The 14713-nt window shown below is 37.5% G+C and overlaps 2 protein-coding genes across 2 annotated transcripts; one reads left to right on the forward strand and one right to left on the reverse strand.

Annotated features, from left to right (window-relative positions):
• Positions 1-6950: 6950 nt before the first annotated feature.
• Positions 6951-7484, forward strand: LOC133309164 (putative RING-H2 finger protein ATL19). Its single transcript, XM_061509899.1, has one exon. The coding sequence runs from the start codon at positions 6951-6953 to the stop codon at positions 7482-7484; it is 534 nt and encodes a 177-aa protein (XP_061365883.1).
• A 3426-nt stretch (positions 7485-10910) lies between these two features.
• Positions 10911-13649, reverse strand: LOC133309165 (uncharacterized). The gene has a single exon (XM_061509900.1). It carries the CDS (start codon positions 13647-13649, stop codon positions 10911-10913), a length of 2739 nt encoding a protein of 912 aa, XP_061365884.1.
• Between the last annotated feature and the right edge of the window lie 1064 nt (positions 13650-14713).

Below are 14713 nucleotides of genomic sequence, written 5' to 3' on the forward strand. Positions count from 1 at the left end.
ACTTCGACCTCATAGAGAAGTTTCGAGATCTGAGGGTGACCACCTTGTTTGGGGGTTCACTTCTCGAGATGGAGACTGTGAGAGTTAGGAATGAGCTTATGGAGAAGATCCAAGAGGCGCAAGTGCAGAGAGAGTGTCTCGACTACGTGAAGAACCAAGACGGTGTGTCTTGGAATGAGGATGGACTTCTGTTGTTTCAGAAGCGTATTGTGATTCCTCGAGGTCCCTTGACCGAAGAGGTTATGGCGGAGGGCCATAAGATCAATTTACTGTTCATCCTGGTGCTACAAAGATGTACCAAGACCTGAAGAGAAATTTCTGGTGGCCAAGAATGAAGAAGGACATAGCTGTGTATGTGTCCAAGTGTTTGATCTTCCAGAAAGTGAAGATTGAACACCAGAAGCCGCCTGGTAAGCTTCAACCTCTTGAGATTCCAGAGTGAAAATGGGAGAGCATTTCCATAGACTTCGTTATGCGTTTGCCGAAGACTCAGGTTGGCTGTGACTCGATATAGGTCCTTGTGGACAGATTGACAAAGTCTGCCCATTTTCTTCCAGTGAAGGTAAGCTTCACTACAGAGCAGTTGGCCAAGCTTTATGTTCGCGAGATCGTGAGGCTTCACGGGGTGCCCGAGAGTATCATTAGTGATAGGGACCCGAAGTTCACATCTCGGTTCTGGGAGGCGCTGCAGGGAGCTTTTGGTACGCAGTTGAGATTGAGTACAACCTATCACCCTCAGACTGATGGATAGACTGAGCGGACTATCCAGACCTTGGAGGACATGTTGCGGGCTTGCACGTTGGAGCAGGGCTCGGCATGGGATAGGTACCTTCCATTGGTGGAGTTTTCGTATAACAATAGTTTCCATGCTAGCCTGGGCATGGCACCCTACGAGGCGCTCTACGGTAGGAGGTGTCATACACCTACCTGCTAGTCTGAGGTTGGGGATCGTGAGTTGTTTGGCTTGGACTTTGTCCAAGATACCACCCTGCAGATCCAGATGATCAGAGAAAAGCTGAAACAGGCGCAGAATCGTCAGAAGAGCTACTACGATGTCAAGCATCGTCCACTGGAGTTCAGTGAGGGTGAACACGTGTTTGTGAGACTTTCACCTGTCACCGGTGTTGGACGGGCACTCGAAGTGAGGAAGCTGAGCCCGCGGTTTATTGGGCCATACCAGATTCTTGGTAGAGTAGGACCTGTTGCCTACCGGCTTGCCTTGCCTCCGAACCTGGCTAACATCCACGACGTGTTTCATGTGTCTCAGCTTCGGAGGTACATAGCAGATCCGTCGCATGTGGTGCAATCGGATGATATGGAGGTTCGGGAGAACCTAAAGACTCCCGTCGGACCACTAAAGATTCTCGATCGTGGTGAGAAGCAGTTGAGGAGCAAGATCATTCCGATGGTCAAAGTGCAGTGGACCGGAAGGACTCCTGAGGAGTGTACTTGGGAGCGAGAGGACGAGCTTCTCCGGCAGTACCCCGAGTTTCGACCAGGTATGTTTCTGATTTTAAGGTCAAAATCCTAAAAAGGTGGGGTTTCATGTAAGAACCCGCACCGTTAATTAAGGGATTTAATTAATAAATTATGCGAAAATAGGAAATGATTCCATAATTGACCCTAATAATTATTATGAGGCTTTAATAATTATGGTAATGAGTAATAATGCTGAAAGTCGCTTTTCGGAAGAAAAGTGCAGATACCGGTTCTGCTAGTCGGTATAAATGCGTACCGAAAAAGTATCTCGGAAAATTATAATAAATGCATGATAATTACTAGAATAATATGTAGGACTTGTAAAACGAGTTTCAAGTGCAAATAATGAGAACTGGTGCTAGAAACCGGTACTGGCTTTGAAAAGCGCGTACCGGAAAGGTGCTCAGAAAGTTATAAGAAAAAAATGACAATTCTTGTAAAATTGAGTAGGTTAAGAATTCAGAGTTTGAGATTAAAATGCTAAGCGTAACAATTAAAGTTAATACTGTGTGTTAATCTTTAAGTGGGCTATAAATACTCTTCTTAAGGGCACACAACCCTAGAAAACTGATTCCTACGTGAGTGCATTGGAGGCTGGTCAGCTGGTGCTCTCTCCTTGAGTTCTCTTCTCCATTGTGAGCCAAGTTGTCATCTTTTGCTTGGTTTCTTCACCTCCAAACACTTGAGCCTTGTGTGAGTGGCCTTTGTGAGTGTGTAGAGAGTTTTGGTTCTGAGTTGAGGGACTGTTTGAAGTCAGTTTGTGGGCTGAGTGGCCTTGTGTGAGGGTAAGAGCTTCCTACTTGGCTTGTGAAGCTTCAAGAAGCTTCTTTGTGAAGAAAGGACCAACCTTTGTGTTGCATTTTCGTACACCTTATTTCCAGAACCTGTAGAGGCAGTGTGGTGAGCTCCAAGAGCCAATGATCCTCTGTTTTGAGCTTTGGTGAGTTGTACCTACCTTGAGCTTGTGTTTTAATGGGTTAAAGGTGTGATCTTTGCATGTTTAAAGGGTTAATCAAGTAACCAACTGCGGTGTGGACCTTAATCAGTATAAAGATGCATGCTTTAACGTAATTAAGTGTTAAAAATGGAACCTTGGAAGGATATCTTCACGAAATGCATTTTCTGCATTCTGTCGTGAAATATCCGGATATGTGCCCGTGAAATATCCGGATATTAGATATCCGGATATGGGTTTTGGGTATCCGGATATTAGAAATCCGAATATGGGATTCTGGATATCCGGATATTGCATATCCGGATATGTCCAGTGAGATATCCGGATATTGCATATCCGGATATGATCCCGAGGAATATCCGGATATTCTGGAATTTCGTAGAACAGTGGTTGTGCTGTGTGTACAGTAGGCTATTGGGGTTTGTGGACCCTAGATTGATGAAGTTGAACTTCTGTAATTAATGAACTAAGTCAGAATCGTATGATTAAGGGCTTATGGCTTGGTATGGAGCCTTAAGACGTAAAACGTAAGGAAAGGCGTTGTCTTTAAGTTATATGCTTGTGTTGCATTATTATTGATATAGTATTGGTCCATAACAGATTGTGAATCTGCTGTGTTTGGACTTTGAGCTGTGGACTCTTGGCCTTGGGTGTTAGCTTGCAAGGTAAGCTTTCGTGTCCTCGGTTTAGCCATGTTGTGGTTCCACCATGTCCCATGGGGGTATGGTTATATGCATGCTGTGTTACATGCTTTGGATATTTGAAATGTTGTTGAGCTTTATGTGTAATGGCTTTTAATATGCATGTGTTGTTTCATCTTGACGGTAAACCTGAGTATGTGGCGTCATACGAGATGGTGATCCGGGGTGAATGCAAGTAGCGTCTTGCACTATTTGTGGGTATTAGACGTATATAAATCCTGCATTTCTCTGGCCAGTAGAATAGAATTGACACACATGACATGATTATCTGCATCATTGCACTATTTTAGAACTGATGATGATGAACTGCTTTTGAACTTATATTGCACATGTAAGTGAGCTTGGGGTGGAAGATCCTTGAGGACCCCTTGTCTTACTGAGATTTCTTATTTAGAGATCTCACCCCACGTTTGGGGAATGCTTATTTCAGGTTCCGGTAGTATGGTGACTGATGCCTCTGGCGGCAGGAGGCCAGAGCTTAGTTGATGATATTATGCTGTGTTGCTGCCATGGATGCTGTTTATGTTTTCCGCTATTTATGTTTTTGTTATTGTTGAGACTGATGTTAGGCGTGTTGCCTTATTTGAGTGAGCATGGGGATTGTCCATGACACTTTATGTTAGTACTTTTAGTTTGGAGTTGTATAAACTGTTAGATGGTCCGGTCTACGTTGTTGTAGTTCCGTGACTAGAGCCACACTTTGATTATCTAGGTTATGAGGTATTTCAGTTAGCTGTTTTATTGCAATTACATACATGCGATGTTTTATTAATTGATTAATAAGCAAGTTGGAAATGATAATGATATCATAATTGAAAAGAAAAAGATATTCCGCATTTTTAATTAAGCGCTGCTTAATATGATAGTATGATAACATTACCGGATATATACGGGGTGTTACATTTCACTTGGCCCAAATGGAGAGATTCTGTCAAAGCTTTTGTGAGATCCTGTTTGGTATGCCAACAGGTTAAGTATCAAACACAAGCACCTACTGGTTTGTTACAGCCAATTCCCATTCCACATCAAATTTGGGAAGATTTTTCTATGGATTTCATAGTGGGTCTTCCACTCTCACATGGTTTTACTACTATTCTTGTAGTTGTGGATCGTTTATCCAAACAAGCTCATTTTGGTCCACTACCTCAACAATATTCAGCAGCTAAGGTGGCCTCTATTTTTTCAACCATGGTCTGTAAGCTTCATGGTCTTCCACGCTCAATCATCGCAGATAGGGATTCCATTTTTCTCAGCAGGTTTTGGGTGGAGCTATTTACCCATAGTGGAACACAATTTAAGAGAACTACAGCATATCATCCTCAATCCGATGGGCAATCCGAAGTTGTAAATCGAGTTTTAGAGCAATACTTGAGATGTTTTGATGCAGATTTTCCTAAAAGGTGGTCCAAAATTCTACATTGGGCTGAGTATTGTTATAATACGGCTTATCATGCATCAGCAGGCATGACACCCTTCAAGGCAGTCTTTGGTAGAGATCCACTTCCATTTTGGATTATGTTTCCAATTCTGCACTCGTGAGAGAGGTCGATACTGCTCTACTTGATAGGCAGGTTATTTTACAACAGTTGCAAGAAAATTTACTTACTGCTCAGCAATCTATGAAGGAGAGAGCAGATCACAAGCGCAGGGAAGTCCAGTTCAAAGTAGGTGACTTGCTTTGGGTTCATCTACAGCCTTACAGACAGTCATCAGTTGCCGAGAGAATGAGTAATAAACTATCCCGCAGATATTTTGGACCATTTGCCATTGTCCAAAGAATTGGTCAGGTTGCATACAGGTTGGAGCTGCCACCACATGCAAAGATCCACCACACTTTTCATGTTTCTCTCCTCAAACCATACATAGGAAACCATCCTGTTTCTCCTTTTCCCTTGCCTGAAGTCTTTACGAAAGGCATGCCTGTTCTGGAACCATTGGACATTGTGGACAGTAGAAGTAATACTTCAGGAGGTCAGCCACAAATAGAAATTAAAGTGACATGGAGTGGAATGCCATTAGCAGCAGCGACTTGGGAGGATTTACACGAGTTTCGCAGCCACTATCCACATTTTAACCTTGAGGACAAGGTTATTCTTAATGGGGTAGGTATTGATATGAGTGAAATAAATGAAATAGGAGCTGGACCAACAGATGAAGCAAAGAATGAGGCTAAAACAAGAATTGAGGCCCAACAGGGGGAAGAAGAGAATATTAATGCAACAGTGGATAGCATTGCTGAGAGGAGAACTAGAAGAGTAATTAGAAGGCCCAAAAGGTTTACATGTAATGAGATGTAGTTATATGAGAATATTATCAGTTAGTAGTTAGTGACATCCACATTGGGTGGGCAACATGACATGTATAAATAGGATCTCTTGTAACCATAAGGGGTTGTTGAATATACTCCTCAGTGAATAAAGAACGTTTCCTTTTCTCATCTCTTTCTCTCGAATCCTTTCTTGTCCTCCTCCCCTTTTCTGCTGATTTTTTTTTTTTTTTTTGTAATACCTTTTCTGCTGATTTTGTACCTTGGGTAGGTTTATCCTGTCATATACATTTATAATTTGATTAGTTTTAGTTTTATTTTATTTTCTTAAAATTCTCTAATCGTGTGAGGTAATTTATGGGAATAATTTAAAATTTCAATTGATTTTATTAGGTGAAATTTTTATACATATTTAAATAATAAAGAAATAGGTGAATAGAAATAAAGGGATGTATTTCTCGTATTGATATATTCGGAGCTAAAACACAACCAACTCTGTGGATTCTCGAAAATTGTGTTTTGGAAAATATGTTCTAGAAATTGATTTGATTTGTAAATTGACAAAATAAACATTTTACCTTTTTAATTCTTGATTAATTTTTAACTTAATAGAGTTAATTTTTTGAAACAGATATTTTAACTACCCTTAAACCTTGCACTGATAATTAACCTTTGATGGTTAGAATCTTGTTTAGAGTCTAGTTAATTCCACCTCGCTTGTTACAGGTAGGGCATTTTTCAAGAATCATGTGTGGAGCTTATTAATTTTGACCCCAACATAATGTAAAAAAAATTTAAAAAGTTAGCGGAATCTCCATAATCAAGCATATGATCAAGTTATTTCAATTTAACCAATAATTTAATTAGACTCTTAAGTATGTAATTGTATTAAAAATTTAATAAGAAGTGTTTTATCACCTTATAATTCTGCCCAATTCGATTAATCAATTCAAATTGGATTAATCGAATAATTGATGAATTTTTTTAAAAATATATATAAATAATATAAGAAAGGGTTATGTTTATAACTTTTTTTATTTATAACTCTTACAACCTCAACTATGTTCTTCCGGGGTATACTCTGCAGTAGTGTACTCCCGAGATAACATAGTTAAGGTTGTAAAAAAAAAAAGTTGTAAACCTAGTCTATCCAATAATATATATGGGGATGTGGTGATGGAAAATAGCTCCTAGAAGCCAACCTGATTTCATAGTCCCTTGTGGCGTTGCAAACCAGCTACATGTGTGTGAGACAAACAGAATTTGGTAACCAAAGGTTTCAAATATTGGGATTATAATACATGTATTTAACAGTGTCTTACCAAATCTGTCACACAAACCGTTAATAAATGGATATGTATGTCTTCTGTTATACGAGAATTCTTAAGGATAAAGTATAGAACTAACTATAATTAGAATGCACAGCTTTTACATTCTAGATACATAACTGTTCATTTGCACCTATTTTAAACCCTCAAAACCCCAACAGGGTACCTAAAATTGTCACTCTCAGGGTTTTCATTCATTCACCAAAAACAAAACACACACAATGGCTGGTTTGATGCATATGTCTGTGTATGTTGTCACTTTTGATGTTCCAACATTGGTCATTGTTTGTAGCGTTGTCACACTGATCTTCTTCATCTTCTATCAAATTTTCTATGGTTTATTCTATTGGTTCATGGAAATGAGGCCTAATGAATTGCATGATCTTGAAGAAGGAACTCATCTAGCTTCTTATGGTGCATCTGGGTCATCTCAACGTGTTACAATCTTTCATGCTCTTGTCCTTGGCAATTTGCAGGCTTGGACGATGGTGGCTGCATTGGAAGGAGATTTTGATGAGAATAGAGGGCAAAAGCTTAGAGCTTCTAAGAAATTGCCTCCATTGGTGAACTATGGAAAGCATGAGGCAATAAGAAGTTGTAATGAGTGTGCAATTTGCTTGGAAGATTTCGATGTTGATCAGTTCTGTCAAGTTTTTCCTGTGTGCAAACACATTTTTCATTCAGATTGCATTGACCACTGGTTGCAGAAGAAATTAACATGTCCAATATGTCGTAGTAGATGCATACAAGATTAGTTGTTGTAATTATGAAAAATTGTAAAGAATTGTATATAGGGATAAGTTTGAACAAATTAAGGTCTTGTATTAAATCGTTGATTAGTAGTATTATATCTCTGCAAAAAACAATGACTCCTCTATTCAAATCTCTTTATAACTAGATCAACTTCTTTCTTGGGGTAACACATGAAAAAAAAAAATGGGGGTGTGTTCACTAGCACTACTTAAGTGCGTATGAGTAAGGTATAGAGGGCAAAAAGCCAAAGTGGTGTAATGTCAATCATGGGGACCAAAATGTATACAATTAAAGGAAGGAGATTGTAATTAGTGGAGAATTGACGTTATTATGTGGTACAGTGGGAGTGGAAATTGGTAGCATATAAAATCTAAATCATTTGTATAAAGCTTCCAACTTGCGAGATATGGGTGAGGGATAATTGTACACAATCTTACTTTTACAAAGAGAAACTTTAATGCAAGCTCGTCATCTGAGTTCATAATTATATATTTACATGTACTTTAATAAGTCATGTAACTTTTACGGATGGGGAAGGATATGTTTACAATTTTTTTTTGAAATTTTTTACAAATTACTCTATGTTCTTCCGGGATAGCATAGTGTAACCAGTGTTCTTCCGGGAAAACATAATGTAGTTTGTAAGAGTTTGTAAACAAAAAAGTTTGTAAATATAACCTGCCCCTTTACGGATAAGGAATATATATATAGGGCTTAACATTTCTGCAGCAGCCGTAGATAGTGTTATCTTCAGCTGACACAGAAAAGTGGGCCCCACGACTTTTAAAAAAAAAAAAAAAAAAACTAAGGATCCGTTGCCGTATCCTAGGATTCAGACGTGTATCCTTGCTTGCTGTAGGTACAGCAGCTGCAGAAATCATTTTGCCATATATATATCCTTTGATACTGTGTCAAATTTTGAAATTTGACACCAAATTTTAACTATTGATTTCCGCCAATCAACGATTATCATTTATTGAGAATCAAACTTATTAATTAATTATTAAAATTCTCAATAAATGATAACCGTTGATTGACGAAAATCAACGGTTAGAATTTGGTATCAAACTCCGGTGTCAAACTTTTTACGAAGTTTACTATACAATTTAGAGGAAGGATATTCTTACTACCAAAATCTTCTACTACCAATTCACTACCCATCTAATCACCATTGGATCAACATTTTCTCTTTTTTCAAAAGCTTTTTAACATTCTCTCTCTTTGATTCAATGGTGATTAGATAGGTAGTAAGTTAGTAGTAGAAAATTTTGGTAGTAAGAATATCTTTCTCTACAATATATATAAGAATGTACAAAAATACATGGGGTTCAAATATTTACCCACACTCATCACATGTATCCATTCATATAATATAACTTTCAAAAAAATTCTTTTCGTGCAACTCAGCATTTTCTTTACATATTTCTTTTCTGTCACTGAAATTTAAATATAAGCAATTTAACTGAAAAGAAAAGAAAAAAAAAACGAACGTTTTCTTCTCCATCTTTTACTTATTATGTTAAGCTTCGTCAAATTAGTCACTTTATTTATTTTTCATTTTGCAACTATAATATCATCACAATATATGACACTGTTTTCTACGTGTGACAGAAGATTCTATGTGTGAAGTTGCCAATTTAAGGGTATGTCTATTAAAATCCTACCAGTATTGCCTGACAATATTTTTCTAAAGATAAAGGTTTTCTGCAAATCTGGCATCTATATTTGGAATTTACAACAAATGCAACTATGTTATGATCAAATTATTCTCTCTCTTTCTTCAACAAAATTCAAGAGACTTTGACATTTAACCTATAAGCTACAACTTTCATGAACAGAAAAGAAACCAAATAAACAAGAAGTCATTTAAGATAACCAAAAGTTGTTTCTCAAATCATTGAACATGAGTGCAGTTTTTCAAGCCTATGATCCACCAGCTACCCCAGACCCTTCTCTTGCATTTTCATATTTAATTGCCAATACTTCCAATGTGGTTTTAATCTTGTTCTTGTGTCTTTGTATGGCCACCTTGCTTTCAACACTAATTGTTCTTCTTTTCTTATATATCTGTGAATATACATCTTATGCTTTCCTTGAAACACTTGAGGATGATATTGAAGGAGGAGGAATAAGAACTTCAGGGGTTAGATCTTTTTTTATGTACCTAGCTGCTTTGAATCAAATAAGTGGTAGTAGGGAACGATTACAAACATATATACAAGCTTCCGAGATAAGATCAATTCATAAACGACCCTCACTCAAATTGCCACAGCTTGTAATTTATGAACAAGATGAGTTTAAATCATTTTGTAGTGATTGTGTCATATGTTTGGAGAAATTCATAAATGGGGAGCCATGTCAAGTTCTACCCCCGTGCAATCACATATTTCATTCATACTGCATTAAGCATTGGTTGAAGGACAATTTCACTTGTCCAGTTTGTCGAAATTGTTTATTAGAAACATGATAAGTTTTGCAATGTGGATGAATTCAGTTTTGTGGAAAATGTGATCATATAAAGAAAGCAATGAAATATGATCCTCCAAATCTTTATGCCTATTCTGGACTTCCCTCGCTTGAAATCAGATCAGAAACAAGAAGTAGAACTTGGAAGAATCCACTGATGCTTTGCATTGACAACATATTGTGGAACATAAATTTCTGAAGCAGATATCAAGACAAGTTTGGAAAAACATTTGCAGAGGCAGCATCCCAATTGAAACTGACAAGATTAGTTAGTTAAAATCATATGATATTTCTTTCGTTTGTTGGGAGAATTTCATCAAAGTAAAATTTTCCTTTGTAAGAAGTATTCACTTTATTTTATTCGCAACCAATTTCCTAGTGCCATGTGAAGGACTTAGTTAACTTGCACAGTTTGGCTAAATTGAGTTATAGAGTGGATTTTCTTGTTCATAATGTCTTTGCACGGAGTTGTAATAAGATGTTCCATGCTGCTGAAAAACGATTTTTTCACATTCAGCAAGGTGAATTATGCAACATAAGGCCACTTTCTTTCTTTCTTTTGCGTGTGAAAACTTAAAACCAGCCAAAGTTTCTTTCAATGTACTGTTCTACAAGGGGTTTTAGAAATGTAATTGGTTTTATAATTTCATTCTCTTTTTAATAGCCGAAATTTTTTATCTAATAACTCGTTAAATATAATCCAGATATTCATCGCTATCCAATTCTATACTCCACAAAAGCACTCAAACTGACCCTATTTAGCTTCAAAATTTCATATTAGACAAGGCTTGACATAATCAGCCAAATGAGCACTCTTTAACAGTTACAAATTTATTTCGTAGAGACTATCTTACAACAACACAACTTTGTAGTTAAAATACAAGAAGAGAACTGCTTAGAAATAGCCCAATTTTGATTCAACATGACCAGGCCATTTGCACTTGTGCATCAAAAAGGCCATTTTACATGTTGGTTGCCTCTACTTCTGCTTCTGATTCAGTCACCACAGGCACCTTTTGATATACCTTTGACCCTTTCAACCTATGAGGCAGAATAAAATCAGCACCAAAACGTTGCTGCAAGTAGATAATGATAGCAAATAAGATACCTCCCAAAGGAATGACAATATCCCAAGCAGTGGAGTAAAAATCTGCACTTGGATCAGCATAAAAGTATGAGCCATCGCCATTATCTAGGAAAGCATAATTATGAGTCCGGTAAAGATCATAGGCATGTGGCAACAGTCTCACAAAAGTAGTTCCAAAGTAAAATGAACAAGAAAGAACATTCTCCTTCATATTTGAAAACAGGTTTAGCATGATTTGTGGCAAGAGAAAGCCGTCCAATACCAAACCACCATAAGATTTGAAGTTCTCCCAAGATGAATGATGCTGCTGGTACACTGAGCTAATCGTAGGATCCTTATTTCCATCCTTCTTCAAGAGCAATGCAATCAATAACCCAGCTGCATACAAGGATAAAGTCACATAGACAACCTTCCTCTCAGCAACCCAGAGGCCTTTTTTGCTTTCATCAGTCTTTCTTGATGACCAAGTTAGTTGCAGGAGACGGAATTGCAACAAGAAAGCTACCATGGTGATAAGCCTCACACTTATTTCATTAACTTCAAGCCATCCCACATTTCCAAATACAAAGTTTTTGTTGTTGGGATTTTGAGTGAGAAGAGCTTCAAAGTTCAGAACAAGGGGTATCATGAAACCCACTGTAAGAATTGACATCATAGTAAGTGAGATGAAGGGGAGCACATTAGGATGTCTCTTCACATGGTAGAGTTGCAATCCCACAAAAGCACATGCTAGAGTGTTAGATATAAGAACCATGATGACTTCCATATCCATTCTCCAAACAGTTTTTGCTTCTACTTCTGTGTAAAATGCAGTTGAAGATAGATCTAAACGTTTGAAGTAAAGTGGATCTGATATTTTGCGTGTGCTTTCAATACTTCCCTCAATTATGCTTGCATTGTCTAATGATGGGAACTGAAACTTCACTATAATCTCACAGTCCACAGAATGAGCTATTGGTGTCCCTGTGTTTGAGGAAAGATCACGGCAACCAACCATACACAAGGTTCCTGTTCCAGCATCATAAATTCCTTCAGCAGAAATCTTCACTCTCTCATAAGACAGATTAAACAGTGAATGCTGCCTGTCACCTATAGTTGAATTCAAGAGTACGGTAATCTTGTAGCTAATGTTAAACAAGCTATCATTATTGTTGTGGACTAGAATAGTATTTTCTGCACGCAGGCCTGATTCATAGACTTGATCACCAACAGATAAGGGATCTGAATAACCGAATGCTGGTCTCTTGTTGTTCAACTCTGAAACTACCATATCAAACCTCATGTTATTAGAATAAGCATCTGGATATCTTCTCTTCTGGTTCTTGACAGGCTTGTGTGTTGCACATGATTTCTTAACTCTTTCTAGCTGGCTATACTCATACTTTAAGCCTTGAATTCCCACCCCGTGATCCTCATCGTTTCTAAACGTGATCATCTTGAAGTACCCTGTATCATTCGTGGTCTTGTTGCTCCAAATTTGTCCCTCTATCTTACTAGTGTCTTTGATTGACCAAATTGAGGGGAATCTCAATCTTAATCTCACTGAGCATTCACCCACTTGAGTGCCAGCCAAGGATGATGCCATACCCATGATATGGCAAGCAACTACACAAAATCTATTCTTCTTCTCATCCCACCACCCTTCCCCTATTAACATGGTTTTAGGATTGAAACCTTGGTTCATCTCAGAGTAACTAGTATTTGAAAATCTCATCAGAACCCGCAACCTATGCTTCTTAGTATGAGAACATTCGATGCCTTTCAAAGACACTAGAGATGGCAGTTGATCAGAGCTCCCACTAATAGGTGTGCAATTCTTAGAAGAATTGCACTCATGAGAGTACTCTAACTGGAGTCTTCTAATCCCCATAGAAAGGGGATATTTGCAAAAACTTAAAGAATTGAAATCTAAAGGTAAACCCCCTTCAGCATCAACCCCAGAAGAGAACTCATTTTCAGCAATGGAATCCAAGGTATAAGTGTAATTTGCTTTTGGAAACATCAACACAGAAATGGGTTCAAAGTAATTCCCATCCTTTTCAGAACTCAAGCTCTCCAAGGTTCCACTAATCAAGCTACTAATATTACTTACATTGAAGACATTGTTAAGCTTAAAGACAACATCCAGATTAAGAGAGTCACCTGTTTTGGAATAACCACTGCCTTTACCAACCATGCAAACCTTCCCTGAAGACTCAGACCAGAACCCATCAAGCTTGAAGGTTAAGTGGCGTCTACGGTTATAAGAACTGTCACCATAGGTGAAGTTCCCCACATGGTGGTAAAATCTGTTGGTGGTGCTTGTAAATGATAGAGTGCCTTCAATTTTGAACAAGTCAGAAACCTGAGTTGCCTGCGTGTACCTTGTTTGGAGGTAAAAGGAGTGTTGGTTCAAGGAAGTTCCAACATCAATGATCCTATGACCTCCTGTGAAGTAACCTTTGTGATGATAACCAAGAGGAAAAGAGTTGAAGAGGGTGAGTTCTTTGGGAGTTGACTCTGGGATGATAGAAGCACAATGGTCTTTGTAAGAAGGTTGTGAAGCAAAGGAGGAAAAAGGGTTGAAGGAGAAGAAAGTTAAAAGGAAAAAGAGCATGGAGAGAAGAGAATCCATGAGCAAGAGCATGAACAACTAGTTGATGAAGGGTAGACAAAGAAACGAAGTATTGAATTCAGTGTTATATAATCTCTCTGATGTGCTCTTCTCAGTGGCAAATGAAACGTTGGCTTCTCCGTGTATGCTAAAGTCAACTTTTTTTTTTTTCTTTTGACAAAATTTTTTGGAACTTTATCCAAACTCCCACTAAGAGTTGGATTCTTTTATTTTAAAAAGTAATTATGTGGTGATATTATTTAATCATAATCACTTATTGATAATAAGATAATATAGAGAATAACGCATGATTTATAAACAAATAATTATGATTAAATAATATGACTACTTTTTCACATGAGAGGATCCAAATTCATCCGTAGCTTTTGACCTTTTGGCGATCTCAAACTTTGCATGAAAGGCACTATTAAACTTAATTTTTCTTTCTAATTGATTCACCTTCTCGATAAATTTAATTTTTAGCTCCCAAAGGTTGTATTGCAAATATATATAGAGGGAGGATTTTTTTCGTTCGGTGTAAGATTACAAAATTTTATTTTCCATCTTAGTCATTAATTTTTGTATTTTTTACCGTGATAGTTTACTTAAAATTAATAATTAATTGATGAATATAAATCAATGAACCATAACATACATATTATATATATATATATATATATATATATATATATGGGGTAAATATTTCTGCAGTCACTTTAGATAAAGTTATCTACAGCTACCCTTTTTAACTAAATATGACCGGTCATACATAAAAATTGTATTTTCTCTCTCCGCCACGTCAGTGGACAGTGTCTGAGGAGGGAGAAAAAAAAAAACAGCTTTATTGTTATAACAAAGTATTACCAGTCATACCAAACTCCTTTGGCACAGATGGTAAGGAGCCTGAGTCCCTTAACCAGAGGTCTCGAGTTCGAGCTCGAACTCTGGGAATGAAAAAAAAAGATTTGGGAGAGCCGCCCCCGAAAGAGTCCCACAGTGCTCGATTGAGAATTAGTCCTTGGTTACGGCATATATATATATATATATATATATATATATATATATATATATATATATATATATAT

Source organism: Gastrolobium bilobum, unplaced genomic scaffold, assembly GCF_033153095.1.
Source record: "Gastrolobium bilobum isolate Gb01-03AN ecotype WA unplaced genomic scaffold, APGP_CSIRO_Gbil_v1 utg16642, whole genome shotgun sequence".
NCBI lineage: Eukaryota > Viridiplantae > Streptophyta > Magnoliopsida > Fabales > Fabaceae > Gastrolobium > Gastrolobium bilobum.